At 36.6% G+C, this 18,089-nt stretch overlaps 2 protein-coding genes across 2 annotated transcripts; both read left to right on the forward strand.

Annotated features, from left to right (window-relative positions):
* The first annotated feature begins 1,768 nt into the window (after positions 1–1,768).
* On the forward strand, positions 1,769–4,027 carry LOC131943939 (uncharacterized). The gene is made up of 4 exons (XM_059304328.1): positions 1,769–1,999; positions 2,158–2,274; positions 2,547–2,609; positions 2,899–4,027. The coding sequence occupies exons 2-4, from the start codon at positions 2,166–2,168 to the stop codon at positions 3,828–3,830; spliced, it is 1,104 nt and encodes a 367-aa protein (XP_059160311.1). The 5' UTR covers positions 1,769–1,999; positions 2,158–2,165; the 3' UTR covers positions 3,831–4,027.
* A 2,967-nt stretch (positions 4,028–6,994) lies between these two features.
* Positions 6,995–13,219, forward strand: LOC131943946 (uncharacterized). Its single transcript, XM_059304342.1, has 3 exons — positions 6,995–7,110; positions 11,722–11,779; positions 12,070–13,219. Exons 2-3 carry the CDS (start codon positions 11,743–11,745, stop codon positions 12,993–12,995), a joined length of 963 nt encoding a protein of 320 aa, XP_059160325.1. The 5' UTR covers positions 6,995–7,110; positions 11,722–11,742; the 3' UTR covers positions 12,996–13,219.
* Positions 13,220–18,089: the final 4,870 nt, after the last annotated feature.

An 18,089-nucleotide genomic window follows, 5' to 3' on the forward strand; every position in this document is an offset into this window, starting at 1 on the left:
ACATTTACCACGAGAACTGCCTATTTAATGTATAACCTACATTTTATATGCATTTTACATATTTGAAAAAATATAACTAAAAAAAAACAGTTCTGGTCTTTTCGAATAATATCCTTACCACAGCACAACAGAAACAAGTAATTAAAAAAAGTCTAGTGACAATTTTAGCGCAATTTCCTTGTGTTATCTAAAAATAGCTCTGTCGTAGCGTAAATCAAGAGCTGGGTTAGTAAAACCATTGGTTAGTTATTAAAACGTTTTTTATTAACTTTTTTTTTCAGTATTTTACATGTTTTATTTACAATAGAGTAACATGACTAAAAACCATTGCGCGCCCAGCTACCGTACGCGACGTCGCAACCATTGAACGTGATGGCGCAGCTATTGAACGTGATGACGCGTGTGGTGTGGTTGCATAAAATGCCTACTAATTCAGTCCAAATTTTAATTAATTCAAAAAAATTTTTGTGACCAAACGAAAGGATATTTTTGAAAACTTTCTTCGGCAATATTGTTCTAAATTATGGCAGGAATCGATTGGTACATGTTTCAAGTCGCTAAGTGGTCTGGTTGCCGAGTTATGGGCCAAAAACTACATTTTTTCGAGGTTTTTTGGCTTTTCCGGGAAATCCATGAAAGAAACCCGGAATTTTTATGGCCTATGTTCATCCTCGTAACTTGCTTAACATAATTGCTTTTGGAACTAGTCCTCGATATTGCTTCCTTGAGGAGGAGATTCGACTTAACGCTGCTGACACACATCCATCCATCCATTCACCCATTCATTCCCAGAAAAGACGAGTTAATAAACGCAATTCTCCAGAATGGAAATTGCGCTAAAAAGAAATAATACGGCTTTCTAATTTAGACCATGGTCTAGCAGAAGGGAAACAACTCAAAGAAATATTTTCCACATAATAGTCCTGGTCTGGTTGTTACCCTTTATAATGGGAAACAGTTGTTCCAATAACCAGTGTCAGCATTTGTCTGAAGCGTGAAGTAAATACTGTTTCTTTCTAAATTTGACTGTATTAATTAAAAAATAACGTTCTCATGGACCTTATTTAACCATACGTTAGTAAATTGCTAATGTCTTATTAATTTCGCAGTAGCTATGAACAGAATAATTTAAAATTGGTAACGTGTTTGTAAAATTAGAAACCCCAAATGTAAAATTTCATTATGCATTTTTGTTCCTCCATCATAGCGTGAACTTTACGCCTTGGCATGAAGGAAAGGTTAAAATACCAACAATTTAAATAAAACAAATATAATAGAACTAGTACAGCACCTTTCCTAGGGGCATACCGAATTTGTTTTTCTAGGATCCAACCGGCATTTTTCCTGCCCAATCCGGAGTTGCTTTTAGAGTCATCCCCCCCCCCCCCCCAAATTTCCTAAAGAATGTTTACCCCCTTCCCTCCGAAAGAAATAGAATATATATAACAATATATACTTTTACCCGTTTCTGCCCCCCCACCCCCCCTCCCCATAAGAAACTTTATCCCGCTCCCCCTCTCCCGAAAATATAAAGTCCCACCCCCACCCCCCTGGAGAAAAAAATGAGTAAGAAAAATTGGACCAGTCCACCTCTGACCTCTAAGTCTGGGTCGCATTGGGCAGTAAAAATAAACAGTGACCCAATCGTCCATCCATGTCTACATGTTATCTTATCCGCAGATATGCGAGCCTAAAGCGGAAACAACATGTCCACAAGGCCACCAAGACACGATGTTTTTTGACCTACTTTAGCACTTCGCTACCACTCACTACTCGTGTGTGTAACTTAACACCAAAGTGGCGGCTTGTCGTGCTTACATCCTGACAGTGTGTTGTATCACTCAACTCAGTTTTATCACTCAAATGTTTTCTCCAAGTTACGCTGGTAGATCCTTGTATCGTTCCACTTCTAGCTTCACTACGGTATGTTGTACGACTCAAATGTTCTCAGAGTTAACTTTAGCGGAATCTAGTAACATCCGTGTACAGCTTCACTAAGGTATGTTTCCCAAACATTATACTATTCTATTATTACATAGCAACATCAACATTTTTAATAAATAAAAATAATATTTATTTTAAAAATGTATTTTTTTTATTTAGTTAACCCACTTCGTTTAGACTACAATAATATAAAAATTGTTTTTATTTTTACAGAGGAATAAATGGGTAACGTAAAATCTACACCAACAGATAAAGAAAACAAACATGCTGATATTGGGAACAAAAATACTAGAGCGATAGCTAGTGGGGGTGTGTCAAACAAACGCACAGGTATGTATGATTACGACTGTAGGACTATATGCTGAATACATTTGTGGTACCTTTCTCTAAGTCCGGGTCGCATTGGGCAGTAAAAATAAACAGTGACCCAATCGCCTATCCATGTCTATATATCTTTCTGATTGTTGTATTTTTGGGTTGAATCATTATGTTGTTTGTATTGTGTTTAATAATTATGTTGTTTGTCTTGTGTTGAATCATTATGTTGTTAATTTTGTGTTATTTTTGTGTTGTATCATTATTATTTTTTTAATTATTAATAGGAGATGATTCGGATACTTTAAATGAACAGGACAGTGAAGAAGACGTATCCCAATATTTTATAGGTAATATCAATTTTATTTTCCCGCGGGTAAAAGGGGGTGGTGATTGGGGGGGGGGGGAGTATACATAAATAAAATAAAAAGCCAATCAGGAACCGAAGAAACCGTTATGGTTCAGTGTCGATGTTGAATAATTGTTTCTTTTTTTTCTTCTTACTTTTTAAAGTATTTTATAATCGTGATGGTCGGGGTGGCTCTAAATTTTTTAAGTTAAAAGTGTTTCTTTTTTTGTTATATGCTACCAGCCAATGAAATGTTTACAATAAGTAAATTGTTTTCTGTATCTGTGCAGGTACGCATGAAGTGCTAGAATGTCTTGAAGGTCAAGGCGAGGCAGATTTAAACACAAACCTGGCAAACTGTAAAAAAAATCCTGGCCATGCAGGGTTCATTCCTATAAATAAGTTGACGCTTGAACATTTTCCCTCTGGTTACCATGACAACGACTTATATGAGCTTATAAAAGCTCTGGCTGACGTAACGGTCAGGATAGCCGTAAAGTTCACCAGTCTAAATCGACCAGAGTTTGTTCTAGGCACTAAAGTTCCATATCCTTGCTTTAAAGGAAGGGGAAATAACTCATTGAGAACAGGGACTGGAAGGATGTGGGGTGTGACTAAGTACATCGAGGGAATGGACGAGATCTACGGTACCTACAGAACGTGTCCGTGTCCTGAATGTGACCACTCGGACACACCTTGCCCAGTGTGGTGGAAGGTTACAGTACTGACAGCCCGACATGTGGTGTTTGATTCGAGCGAGGCAAAACAATCCAGTTGTAGGTTATGGTTTGATGAGGATCAAAGTCCAGTGTTGAACATGTATGGATGGGAAGTTGATGAAACTTACACTGAAGAAGACTGGTGCAAGATGTATTGCGTGACCCATGACGCAGAGATCGGCGAAAAACTAGTGGGAATGTTGAGGAGATTTATTAGTCTATGGGGTAAAGTCAGCATTAAATACGAGAGTCGTAAAGAGGTGGACAAGCTGACCGTTATAGTGTCACATCCTCATGGCTGTTCTAAGCAGGTATCCGTGGGTCACTGGGTACATAAGCAGGAGATGTATAATACAAATATCACCAGGTACACGTATACTACATGTACCTGTCCAGGTAGCAGTGGGGCCGAAGTGTACAGGTTAGGGTGCTCGTGGTCTACCCACCCCCACAGCGGTGCTAATTCTGATGGTTTGAATTACAGTGGGGTGAGGTGGGGTTAGACAAAGTCTGATTTTCGTACACGTAGAATACACTTTCGGACCTGGATGTCTATCTGGCAGATGAATTGGAGTTGATTTATTTCTTTGACCGATTCTATGTCCAGCCCTTTTTACCTTCCCTTACGTTATTCAGGTATCAATCAGAAAAGGGGTGGACTCGGGAACACCTTTTGGGCACGTGACCGATATCGAAACGCTATACTTTTGGACGATCATTCGTGCGCTGCACTACTAAAAAAATAGATGATAATATCATTACATTTTAGAAGTGATGTATTTACTGCACAATAGTGTAAAGGTCATGAAGACATTTTATTCAGCTCGGTATACTGGTTTTTTTTGTTTGTTTTGTCGAGTTATAAATGTTGGATATTTCTTAAACTAAATCAACCATTAAAAATAAGAACACCTAAATTGAGTAGTCAACTTAATTATGAACTCTAATTAATGAATTAAGAAACATCTTGGCTTCCTCGAGTAGTTTAGTAAAGTTCCCTTTCGAACCTGACGGTCCATCGGTTAACTGAAGTAGAGTTCACCTGGTTCTGTGACCTCGGCATATGAAGGGATAGTGTGGTCAGCACTATGCCCAGCCGCCTTTACTTTAACTAATGTGAGTCAGGTACCCATCTGAGCAAGGTAGACTCAGGAATCGAATTTAAGACTTTCGGGTTAGCATTCGAAAACGCCGTCCCCTTCCTCAACCCTTTATACTGGAAACGTAAACTTGTTGTGTTGATGTACACAGCTTTAGTTTTGATACTGTCTGCTGACTTGTATTGTTTAATAGAAGGATAACTGTTGAGGTTGTCATCTATATTGAAAATGTTAAAGCATGGTACCGATTTTCCCCATGAAAACAAAATAGTTCTAGCATCAACTCAATCAAACGAACAAAGCAATGTTTCAGCAGGTTAAATTAAATACAAATAAAAATGACGCACGTTACCTTTATAAAATGGGTGAATTATTTCTATGATCAGACAAAAGATGTGTAATAGACACACTTTTTATGCAAACATGTCTTCTTGTATCTGTGACAAAATATATATTTTACACATGTTAAGTTGAATAAAAAATATAGTTCCAGTTCCAAACCAGACGGTCTATGGGTTTAGTGAAGTAGAGTACACCTGTTTTTGTGGTCAGCACTATGCCCAGCCGTCTTAAATTTCCTTACCGTGAGTTAGGTACCCATCAGAGCTGGGTGGTCTCAGGCACGATCTAGGGTGGATTAGGGGGACGGACTACTGATTAGAAACCGGATTCAAAATTGAGCAATACAGGTTAGGAGTCTAGTACACTACAGCTAGACCACGCCGTACGCGTTAAATTGAATGCTGTAACAATTGATCTCGTTTCACTTTTTCAACATTGAATCTATGTACAATAATATTGTATGAATTTTTCTATTTTTTATTTATTAATCGTTTGACCATTCTAAACTATACTATATTTTTGTATTCACATCACGATCGTTGCAAATGATGCTGAAGTTTAGCAAAGTAATTGTTGCTAGCTATGTAAATACATTACTGCTGTAAATTTGTGGCCAGCTCTTGGTGCGCGAAATGATGTGATATATCTCGGCGCACTAAAGCATGCACTTTTTCTAGAACACTAGCTCAATTATCGCATTTCCGAGCAATTGATTAAAGAGTATTTTACTAATCACGTATTTGTTTGTCATCTGTCTCTGTGTATGTTTTATTAAATCTAGTGTAATGTCAAGTGTCAAGTGTAGGGAGTTACGTCCCCTCACACAAAAGCTGCACTATAATAACAATGAGGCATTGTGGTATTTTAGTGTTGTACTTAGTGTGTGTTGTTTTTTTTTTGGGGGGGGGGGGTAGGTTGGGGGCACGTAATGAGGTTATCTCGCTTAATGATGATTACTGTACTTGGTGTGTTTTTGATGGTGTTTGTGATGGTGCATCATATGTGTGACTGATATTGGAGCATGTGTGATGAAGTAGAACATATTATTGATGTTGTGGCGCAAATGTGTGTGATTTTGTAGCACATATATGTGATATTGTAGCACATGTGTGTAATGTTGTAGCACATGTGTGTGATGGTGTAGCACATGTGTGTGTGGTGTTGTAGCACATGTGTGTGTGGTGTTGTAGCACATGTGTGTGATGGTGTAGCACATGTGTGTGTGATGGTGTAGCACATGTATGAGATGTTGTAGCACATGTGTGTGATGTTGTAGCACATGTGTGTGGGTGATGTTGTAGCACATGTGTGTGGGTGATGTTGTAGCACATTTGTGAGATGGTTTAGCACATGTGTGTGTGATGTTGTAGCACATGTGTGATATGATGTAGGTCATGTGTGTGATGATGTAGCACATGTCTGTGTAATGTTGTAGCACATGTGTGTGGGTGATGTTGTAGCACATGTATGTTTGATGTTGTAGCACATGTATGTTTGATGTTGTAGAACATGTGTCAATGATTTGTTTCCTTGACCTTTACTTCAATAAAACTGTCAACACAAGTACAGTAAAACTTTGATTTCCCCAATCCTTAACCAAACTCTGTTAACGCTAGCCACCCTACGTTCACTAGCAGTCACACAACTAACTACCTCGTCAGTGGCAACAAAAACAATAAATACTGTCTGGCGAATTTGCCACTTTACAACTGTGAAACTGACACATGCGACAATGTAACAGAATTTTCTTCATTTATAACCGTCTACCTCGACATTTTTAATAGAATAAAGTTTCTGTTTAATGTTAGCTAAGTACATCCAGTGTATATTTGAATAATTATTTTTCTTTAATCTGTGCCTGTGTTATTTTGTAATGTACCCATACGCCATGGTTGTTTGGTTATTCTTGTAAAATTGTCAAGTTTTGAAAATATAGGACCACATTGAGGTAAGCAGTTATTTTTTAGTAATTAAAATACCAACATTTTACATATTAATGTATGTAATATATAAATATAATTAAAAAAAGAAATACTGTTTTTTAATTGATAATTTAGTCCTAGTTATTAATAGGCTTGATTGTCAGCTTTATTATTGGATCAGTATTTTTGTAATGAGAAAAAAAACTGTGTAACACGCGACTGCACTTGGCTGCTTCGAATACAGCGTGGGCCAGTCGCGGATTATAAGCTAGGGGCCTACACACGTGTGTTCTGTGTTGTCTCCCAGTGTCAGCCCCATCACACTAAACCTCAGGGGGTAACCATTACATCGTGTCTACAGTGAGGCTGTGTTAGGCAACACAAAAACACAAAGTTTTCTGGAGGGGGAAGATCTTACGGTAAATCTTATCTCTTTGCTTAGCACGGTCTAATTTAAGTTTAATTTAGGTGTAATCTAGGTGTATTTTAGGTTTAATTTAGATCTAATTTAGGTCTAATTTAGGTTCAATTTAGGTCTAATTAAGATATAATCAAGGTTTAATTTAGGTCTAATTTAGTATTAATTTAGTTCTAATTTAGGTTTAATTTAGGTTTAAATTAAGTTAAATTTAGACACGAAATACAACATTTCGTGTCGCATAATTAATTTTAAAACATATGCGTAGTAGGAACAGCCTGGTTAGAAGTTAGAGCTTACGACTGTAAACCACGTAAGTATGACGACATGAAGTCCCCCTATCTCTGATTGGTATTTTAGTGAAACCAAGATGACTGGACATATTGCTGACCTCGCTGTCTCTCCATATGTTGATTTCTATGAAACAAATTAACTCTACTTCACCTGCCCCACAAGACAAGGGAAACAGATGATGCGTGGAATGTGAAAAAATCATGACATGCAATAAACATCTCAATAATGAGTTCCTTGTGTAGCTAATCTTAAGTAAAACAGTTTTGATATCTGACATAACCCATACTACATGTTTTGTATGACAAGATATGGGCGACAAACAGCCAGAGGCGTAGCGATCCTTCCCGGCGCCCGGGGCAAACTTTCAATTTGGCGCCCCCCCCCCCCCTTATATATATATATATATATATATATATATATATATATATATATATACATGTGTGTGTATAATTATGTGTGTGTGATAGTGTGTTTATATATAAGCTTGTGTGTGGGTAAGAGTGTATTTGTGTGTGTAAGCGTGTGTGTAAGCGTGTGTGCTACAGTCCGGACAAGATTTAATAATTACATTGTATGATTTTCATTCCTTAAAACTTTACGACAATTTAATTCCCATTAAGATGCGTTTATCGTTTTTGCGAAAGATTAGTAATGTCAGTAAAAAAAAATAAGCCTGATCTGTGTTAGAGGGTAGTTTGTAGCTAACGCTAATATGTTTAAACCAGCCTTTTATGTTCTAGTTTTGGAACGATCTCTGTTGTGATATGGTACATAGTTGGATTCGAAGTTTATTAGAGTAAGGACACACAAGTGACATACAAGAAGAAGTTATCAGAAATATTTATTGTTCACATTGGAATACGACATGGGTATTTCGTTGATTGGTTGATGGTATGACAAAACAAGCTAGAGAAAACAAACTGGAATCCAACGGATGTTAACAGCTCGTAGTCTTGGATTTCGCAGATTTGCCCTGCCTTCTCGCACACAGAGTTTCTTCCAGGCATCTCTTCGGGGGGGGGGGCGAAGCCCCCCGAAAAATTGTTACCGCCCCCCGAACGAAATGAAATTTATATGATTTATATATAGAAAATATATAGTTTTAACAGTGTCCGCCCCCCCCCGAAGAAAGTCTACCGCCCCCCCCCCCCGAAAATTTCAAGTGCCCCCCCCCCCCCCCCCCCGGAGAAAAAAGTCTGGAAGAAACACTGCTCGCACAACGTCAACAACAAATGCAGAACTAATTGTATTGATTGATGAAGCTGTAACAATCAATTTAATGATAGCCCATGACGTTCTGATTATAATCAGCAGCAATAAAACGCGTTTTAACACTCTAAGAAAATGTGGAATTCAAATGCATTGTCAAAAAAATTCAATCAGGATCTATAACTAAATGTGGTCTCTTTAACTGTATGGCTTGGAGCTAGATTACAAACAGTGGAATGAAATAAGAGCATGGAAAAAAGTGGTGGTTAGTGGCTTAGGGATTCAAGAATCCGTGATATTTAGTTCTCATATAGTTCAGTGATCCACGTAAGATGTAATGCAATCAGTCAAAAGTATCTGATCTCTCACGTTGAAGTTAAGAGAATCGTAAGAATCTTACAAAGAACTAGTCGCGTCTTTTTTTTAACAAAACTGGCTAGTGAAATTGTACATTACGCGTTAATACACTTGGTTTCTTTACTAAGTGTTAAGAGAGTTATCTACCCACCAATCCAGTACAAATACTTGCGATTTTTGTTAGCGAAAAAAGCGCCCCCCACCCCCACACACACTCATCACAACCATCTTGGACAAAGTTTGTAGAGCGGTTTTTAACGTAACTAACTTTTTTTTTTAAATGTTACACAATTATACAATGCACAGTACAATTCGTTTTTTTCTGAGGGCTAAAGGTTGTTTACTCAGAATCCAGTGTAATTTTGCTATTTTATTTAGCCTAAAAGCGCCCCCCTGCACCATCTTGATAAAAGTCTCTAACGTATTTTACAGTTCAACAATCGTACAATACGTTTTAATACAATTGGTTTCTTTTAATAGTGGTAACGTTTATCGACTCAACAATCTAGTGTAAATTCTTCCGTTTTAAGTCTCGAAAAAGCGCCCCCCCCCCCATCTAGGAAAAGCTTCAAAGCGGTTTTGCCGGTCACTGTTTCTTAAGAGTATATGTTTTACATTAAGAAATCAAGGTAGAAAACAGTTAAATCAGTATGTAAAGGCGTGTAGCCATTACATTTCTTAACTTAGACAGTTTATAATTCAAAACTGCAGCATAAAATCAGCTTTAAAAAATTTTTCCCACCCCTTTTGGCGCCCCCATAGGGTCGGCGCCCGGGGCGGCCGCCCCCCCCCCCCCCCCCCCGCCCCCCCACCCCCTAGCTACGCCTCTGCAAACAGCTGGCTAATCGACTAGTGTTGAAAGAAAACATGAGCTCCCAATAGGAAGAAATCCCCGAACCAATGTAACCGACCTGGTGTATCGAGTCGACACAGCAACACACCGTTAAGGATAATAAGCTCCGTGAGATCATAAACATTAGCGGCCGATGGTAACACGGAGCTAGCAACAGCCTTAAGTGAAAAGTTATTTTGAGATTGCTTGCTTTAGACGGTTTTCGGTTATTCATTCGTATCTGCACCATATGAGTTGAACTTTTTAGACGTAGTAAACAAATAATTAAAAATAAATAAATATAAATAACCGTAATAAGAAAAAGCCTTCAAATCTACTGAAGGTAAGAAAATTAAACTAATTTGGTTTCTATAATAAAAGATATAGTCGCTGATGAGATTTCTTACATATTTTAGCTACCAAAGCGTATATTAAATGATGTAGTAAGTACATATTTAAAAATTAACAAATATAAAATACCTTAATAAGAAAAAGCCTTCAAATCCATTAAAGTAAGAAAATTAAACAAATTTGGTTTCTTAATAAAAGCTAAGATCGCAGATGAGATTTCTTACATATTTTAGCGACCAAAGCGTATATTAAATGAGGCAGATTAGTTTTATTGCATTGACATCGAAGAAAAAGGTATCTGGAAAGTTTGAACGAAATCGCTGCATTACAAAAGTGTCAAAATTGAGTTACACGATTTACCACAAACCCACAAACTGACGTTGTTAACTAAGTAAAAGCTTGTAAGAACCATGGACAAGGACTATGGACTACACTCAAATGAACTTCCAAACAAAGTCTTGTATTGTATACTAATAAATGTTTTGTCTCGGAGTAGGCTTACTGATCTTGTTTTTTTCTTTAAAAGTTCATCAATGTTTTAAGTTTTTTTAATTCTAATTTTGGAAATACAAATCTTATTCAATGTATTCTTTAATTTTTCAATGCATTTTCATTTGAGGAGTTCAATACTAACATTGCATGAAAATATAATATTTTTAGCGTAATTTCCATTCTGGAGAATTGCGTTTATTAACTCGTCATTTCTGAGAATGGATGAATGGATGGATGGATGTGTGTCCGCAGCTTTAAGTCGTCTTTAAGTCGTATCTCCTCCTCAACGAAGCAATATCGAGGACTAGTTCCAAAGCAAATATGTTAAGCGAATTCCGAGGATGAACATAGGCCAAAAAAATTCCCGGAATTCCTTCCTGGATTTCCCGGAAAAGCCAAAAAACCTCAGAAAAATGCAGTTTTTTGCCCATATCTCGGCATCCAGACCACTTAGCAACTTGAAACATTTACCAATCGATTCCTGTCATAATTTAGAACAATATTGCCGAAGAAAGTTTTCAAAAATATCCTTTCGTTCGGTCACAACATTTTTTTTAAAAGCGCGACAACTAAACACCCCCTACACGTCCGCATTATTTAAAATTACATTATACATGATACATTACAGTACTATATAGCAAAGAAGGCAGTGGAAGGCGAAGGAAAGGAGGGTAAATCATGTGACCTGGCTGGCTTAGCAGTGAACTGCGCGAGACGCAGGCGAAAGAGGAGGAGCTATGATTTATCTCGATTTAAAATTGTTATGGATAACATAAGGAAATTGCGCTTAAATTGTCACTAGACTTTTTATTAACTTGTTTTAATCTTAATGCAAAAGTTTAAATATACTAGTCATAATTATTTTAACACAATCATCATTTTAAGTAAGTTTTATAAATAATAATATATAACAAAAATATTGTTCTAGTTGGAACACATTTTTATATTAAAACTCAAATGGTGTAGGCAAAGAGAAGAACAAATTTCTCACCAGATTGCAATGTAGCATGGTCAGAAAGGTGCCTGTTTCAATTTCCTTGTACTAATGTTCTGATTGATGTGTTATTTTTTTAACAGATACAACACGGAAATTTCAGCATGTCAAGCGAAACTGACATTTCGAAATATTTTACTGGTAATATCGTCGTTTTATGTAAAAGCTTAGATTTATAGTATAAAACGTTTATATATACGAAACAAAACCTATTCTAAAAAGAGCGTGTATTAGTAATTTGATTACGATATCATAAAAAATAATACTAATGATGCAAATAACAATAATAATTTGAAATAATAATAATAATAATAATAATAATAATAGCAGAAATAATAGATTTTAGATTTTTATCTCGTTTTATATAGTCAAAACTCATTACCAAATTGAAATTCTTACATTAATAAAATTTATTTGGCTTGCCTGTACAGGTACCCATGAAGTGCAAAAATGCCATGAAGGTCAATGTGAGTTAGATCTACACACACACCTGGCAAACTGCGAGAAAAATCCTGGCCATGCAGGTTTTGTACCTATAAATAAGTTAAGCGTTGAACAGTTTCCTGTTGGTTACCATGACAACAACCTGTATGAGCTTACGAAAGCGCTAGCTGATTTAACGGTTCGAATCGCCGTTAAATTCACCAGTTTCGACAGACCGGAGTTTGTACCAGGTACTGAATATCCGTATCCTTTCTACGATAGCAGGGGACAGAACTCACTGAGGACAGGGACTGGGAAAGTGTTTCATATGAAGAAATATACAGAGGGAATGGACGAGAAATACGGGGCGTACAGAACGTGTCCGTGTCCTGAATGTGACCACTCGGACACGCCCAGCAAAGTGTGGTGGGAGATTATTGTGGTGACAGCTAGACATGTGGTTTATGACTCTAGCGAGGCAAGACAGTCTAGCTGTAGGTTGTGGTTTGATGAGGATAATTGTCCTAAGTTCAATATTGTGGGGTATAAGGTGAACGGGACAAGCTTCAATGAGGACTGGAGTGATTTGGTTTGTGTAACACATGACTTAGACCTAGGGGATAAGCTCTATGGGATGTGGATGAGATGGGATGACCTATGGTTTCCTGTAAGTGATAAGTACAAGAGTCGCCGAGATGTGGACAAGCTGACCATTATAGTGTCTCACCCGCACGGCTGCTCTAAGCAGGTCTCTATAGGTCACTGGGTACACAAGCAGGAGGTGGGGAGGTACGGCACCAGGTACACGTACACAACTTGTACCTGTCCAGGTAGCAGTGGGGCAGGGGTCTACAGACTGGGATGGTTGTCGTGCCATCCTCACAGTGGTACTTCCTCTGGTGGGTTAAATTATAGTGGCACCGATCAAGGTTGAGAGGGATTTTTTCTGCTTGTCTAGAATATAATAAAATTGTACGGCATCTTTCATGTTAAAAAATCCCCTCGTATACTTGAGAAATAAATATTAAAATACAATTTTCTTTTGTTCCAGTTCTAAAAGCTTGTGTATGACATTATTGTGTAACTATGTAAGTGATGGAAACGTATGTTTGTTTTGCTGTTCAAGGGAAAGTTAAGTTAGCCGGACTTAAAGCTGACAACACTTTAACTTCTATTCGAAGCCATGAATTAGGTGAACTCTATCTTTACATTTGACCCTCAAGTCTAGAAGGGTAAATTTTACAATTATTTCTAAACTAATTTCGATTTATCTATCTTACAATATACTATGATACTAAAATATACTATATATTAAAATTAGTGATGTGTAAATAAAGATATATATTAAATTCTACTAAGTATTTTGCTTATCTTCGCTTAGATTTTTCAAAAAATGTATACCTAAATTCTTACCCTTTATATTATCACTAAGTTGATTCTAATAATACATTTTATATTGATTTAACCGCGATATTTTAAATTAATATTGTTATCATGACAAATTAAAATAATTATTTTTACCTTTTCCACTTACAACGATTTTATTATTTAATAAATGTCGGTGGCATTGCATTGGTTAGGCGCATAAAGTATCCTACCTCCTGCAGATGATGGGGTATTGGCTTATGACTAGAGCTGAAATAAATGTGGGATAAAAGAAGAAAAATAATATTATAAATATTGTAACAAGCATGGATGATATGTAGAGTAAAATGAGACACAAGAAATCATACATTCTTTCCTTTTAAACAGCTATACCTATAACAGTCGTTATAGGTTTTTGATTTAAAAACAAATAATAATTATTTATTTTCTAGAGTTACACAGTTCAGTTTCAAAGACAACCATAAAGTGTATATTATAAGGTAATCAAATGCAGAAAGTAAATGGTATAAAAACTAGTTTAAAAAAATCTTTAGAGGACACAGCTCTGCGTGAAAGTTTAGTGTTATCCTAAAGCTTGAAATAAACATACACGGGGACAGTGGCGTAGCGAGGTCGGGTGTCACCCGGTGCGGCACTTAATGGTGTCACCCCCCAGAGGCGTAGCGACCCTTCCCCCGGGGACAAACTTTCAAGTTTTCGATTTGCACCCACCCCCTCTAACTTTCGATTTGCACCCCCCCCCCCCTCAAGTTTTCGATTTGCACACCCCCCCCCCTCAAACTTTCGATTTGCACCCCCACCCCCCTCAAGTTTTTCTGTATAGATTTTGCTATTTTTTGCCTTGGTGTCACCCCCCTAAATGGTGTCACCCGGTGCGGTCCGCACCCCCCGCACCCCCCTCGCTACGCCCCTGCACGGGGAAACTGGAATCAGACATAAGTAAACTTACCTTTTTGACATTAGGCCCAAAGGGCGAGTTAAGTAGTTTTCTTTTGTTTTAATGTCCTCGGCATATTAAGGGATAGTGTTGCTAACACAGTGCCTAAACGTTTTTACTTTCCCCATCGGGACTGGGATACTAACTAATATACAATATATTATATAGAGACCCGCGCTTTTCTTTTATAATAATATAAAAGCAAGTAATGTTTAGATATTTGAATTTTAGATTTAGGCCTGAATGTGTTGGCAAAACTAATAATTCGTTCTTAACTGTTTTACCTGTCAACTTGTTATGTGCAGTACAGTCAGTTGCCTCATATTTCAGCCTGTTTTTATTACTGGATTTACCTCCATAGCATTTGTCGATAGCATTTGTCCATCCAAGAAAAAAGTTTTAGCAGTTCCCCGTCTAAGATGGTTTGCTGTCCATAGATACCAAGCCCCACAACCCCTGTTTTGAATTATCTAACAACATGTATTTAGAATATCGAAGAACAAGTGATTGAAGAATATAAGAATAGGTATTTGAAGTACCGAAGTACATGAATAAGAATAGGTTAAATACTGATAATTTGAAGTGATGAGGCACAGGTATTTGAAGCATCCAAGTACATAAGTTTAAAGTATCGAATCTAAGTACATAGATTTGAAGAATCGAAGGGCAGGTTTGTAAGTATTGGAGAATATTAAAAAATATGCACGTCGATATCATTATGCAAGTATTAATAAAGAGGTAATTAAATGATGTATTGTATTTGATTTGTCAAATCATAAATAACTAATCTATTGTGGCACAGGTAATAGAAGTATAGATCAATCGGAGGAAGAAAATATCCCTCATACAATTAGGTTTGCGTACTCGCATGAGCGTTGACGTAAACGTTGTATCTTATATATAAAGTTCAATTCTGTATGTAACATGTTTGTAAAGTGTAATGTTTGTCGTGGATACTTCAATGGATTTAAGTGTTAGATTATTATAGTGCTCATAGTCTAAACGTATGAGATACAAAATTACTATTGAAAGTCTTTAAAAACAATTTTCATTTTATATACTTAGAATAATAATTTTCAATTATCAACATTACATAAAAAATTTAAAAAGTGTATCAACGTTTATAAAATTTCTACAATTGTGTCTGAAATGTATTGACTACACAGTTACTTCCCTTTAAAAAAAAACATTAATCGGGGGAAGAAAGAATTTACTTTTTATTACTTTGTTTTGGTGTTTAAAAAAAAATTATTACATAATTAGCGGGGATTGATTAAGTGCAATGTCGTTGGTATTTTTAATACGGTCTTTTATTTATTCTATACACTGAACATACTGTTCACTAATTATTTTTTTTAAATCAATAACATTTAATAAGCCAGGTCCTACAAATCCTATATTTTTATTTCTTTCCATTTACGGATAACCTTGGAGTATTATAATATTGTTCACTACATTGAAACAGGCGCGTTCGCCGACGACCCTGCACGGTTCGATTTGGCGCCCTGGCCTATCATGTGAGCGCTATGCTGCATAATTTCGTTTTAAACAGTGCGACAGACTATGGATAAGAAAGGTTACTATAGTCTTTAAGTGCATCAAATCCGACCGTCCTCCGGCACCCCGACAGAGTGCTATGAATAAGTTGGATACTATAGTCGTTTACTAAGTTGAATCAGGCGGTTACGCCGCACGTCGTCATGGTGCGATTTGGCGCCCCCGGCTAGACTGTGGACACTTTGAGTTTATCTTTGCGTTTGTGTTTTCTTTGTGTTTGAGTTTGGGTTTGCGTTTGTGGTTGTATTTGCGTTTGGATTTGGGTTTGGGTTTGTTTTCGTTTGTTTTTTTTCTTTGCGTTTGTGTTTTCGTTTGCTTTTTACTTTCTCGTATATACAAAGTATAGAGAAAGTATTGTAATCGTGCACAAAAATCACTTGAAATTTTAACAATTTTCACCGTATTACACCTCAGTCCTTCATGACATCCGAAGTATAGAGGACTTATTTTAATCGGGCAAAAATTATCAATCCAGATTTATCAAAATTAAGAGGTTTTATGCGTAGTCCAATCTGAAAAACTGGGCTTTGCAATTCTGTCCGTATGTCTGTGTGTCTGTCTGTCTGTCTGTCTGTCCGTGTGTAAACACGATAACTTGAGTACCGTTACAGCTAGGTTGATGAAATTTCATATATAAGTATTTTATCAAAATCGTAGATCTATATCAACTTTTGAGCGTTTTCCAATAACCGGAAGTGGTACTTTTCCTACTTTGAATTTTTCAAAAGCCTATAACTTGAGTACTATTTCAGATAGATAAATGAAATTTCACATGTAAGTATAAGATCTAATTCTCTACCTTCTGGTAAATTTTGAGTAATTTCTGTTGAACGGAAGTAGTATTTTCGCTCCTTCCGATTTCTCAAAAAACTAATGTAAATTTTTAAGTACTAATAATATTGCGCACTATTATGCACTTTTTTTTATTTGGCGTTCACTTGGTGTGCAATTCTTTTGTCTACGAGATTTTATTCTATTTTTAAAACTTTAAGTATTTAAAATGGATTAAAAATCATGTCTATAGCCTGAGTTCCCATCCCCTGTTGTTTTATATAAGAATATTCGAGAAAGTTTAGGGGAGATCACTACCGGTTTATTTTCTTTGCGTTTGTGTTTTCCTTGTGTTTGTGATTGTGTTTGTGTTTGCGTTTGTTTTTGTGTTTTCGTTTGTGTTTGTATTTGCGTTTGTGTTATGTTTGCGTTTTGTTTTGTGTGTTTTGGTTTTGTTTGGTTGTGGTTGGGTTTGTGTTTGCGTTTGGATTTGTTTTCGTTTGATTTTTGTTTGCGTTAGTGTTTGTGTTTTCTTTGTGTTTGTGGTTGGGTTTGTCTTTGCGTTTGTTTTTGTGTTTTCGTTTGTGTTTGTTTTGTGTTAGTGTTATGTTTGCGTTTTTTGTGTGTGTTTTGGTTGGTTGTGGTTAGGGTGGGCAATGCCGGATAAATGCTGATTACTAAACACACAAGTTATGGTCCTTTACATATACGTTTTTCGGAGATGCCAGTGCAGGGCCTGGCCGGGACGGCTAGTAGCATCTAAAAATAAACGTATATGTAGACGTAAATCTATTCTTAGATTTAGTCCTTGAAACAAAAACATAGAATTAGACATGAATATGGACATGGACATTAGCATAGCAGTGGAGAATATCATAAGACCTAGACATACAAAAGACGAAGACTAAGAAACATCTTTAGATAAAAATATAGAGATCAATTATAAACACATCTAATGAAAGGGAACAAGGGCGGTTTGGACAGAGGTGTGTGTGGAGGGGGGGGGGGGAGAACTGTAACGTAACGACACAAGTTTGCTATTTTAAACTTTGATGTTAAAAACTCAGTGAATGTAGACGAGATTTTATGTTTGGAAAACATTTTTGTGTGTTAAATAGAAATTGATCAATGCAATCAATTTTGAAACGAATTCAGAAACAAAAAAAAAAAAGAAATCGATGTGTAAAAGAAAATTTAAAAATCAATTTTGAGATGGGGGTAGTAGGTGGGGGGGTTAAATCACTATTTTTACGTTATAGTATTATCTTTATCTTACATACTCCAACCATAATTGAATGATTCACTTCCGAAAAATACTAGCAGGAATAATATAACAAAGTTGGGGCATGGGGGGGGGGGGGTGCTTGAGACAAGAAT

This window comes from Physella acuta, unplaced genomic scaffold (genome assembly GCF_028476545.2).
Source record: "Physella acuta isolate Inbredline_101_S28 unplaced genomic scaffold, ASM2847654v3 ptg000040l, whole genome shotgun sequence".
In the NCBI taxonomy this organism is placed as follows: Eukaryota; Metazoa; Mollusca; class Gastropoda; family Physidae; genus Physella; species Physella acuta.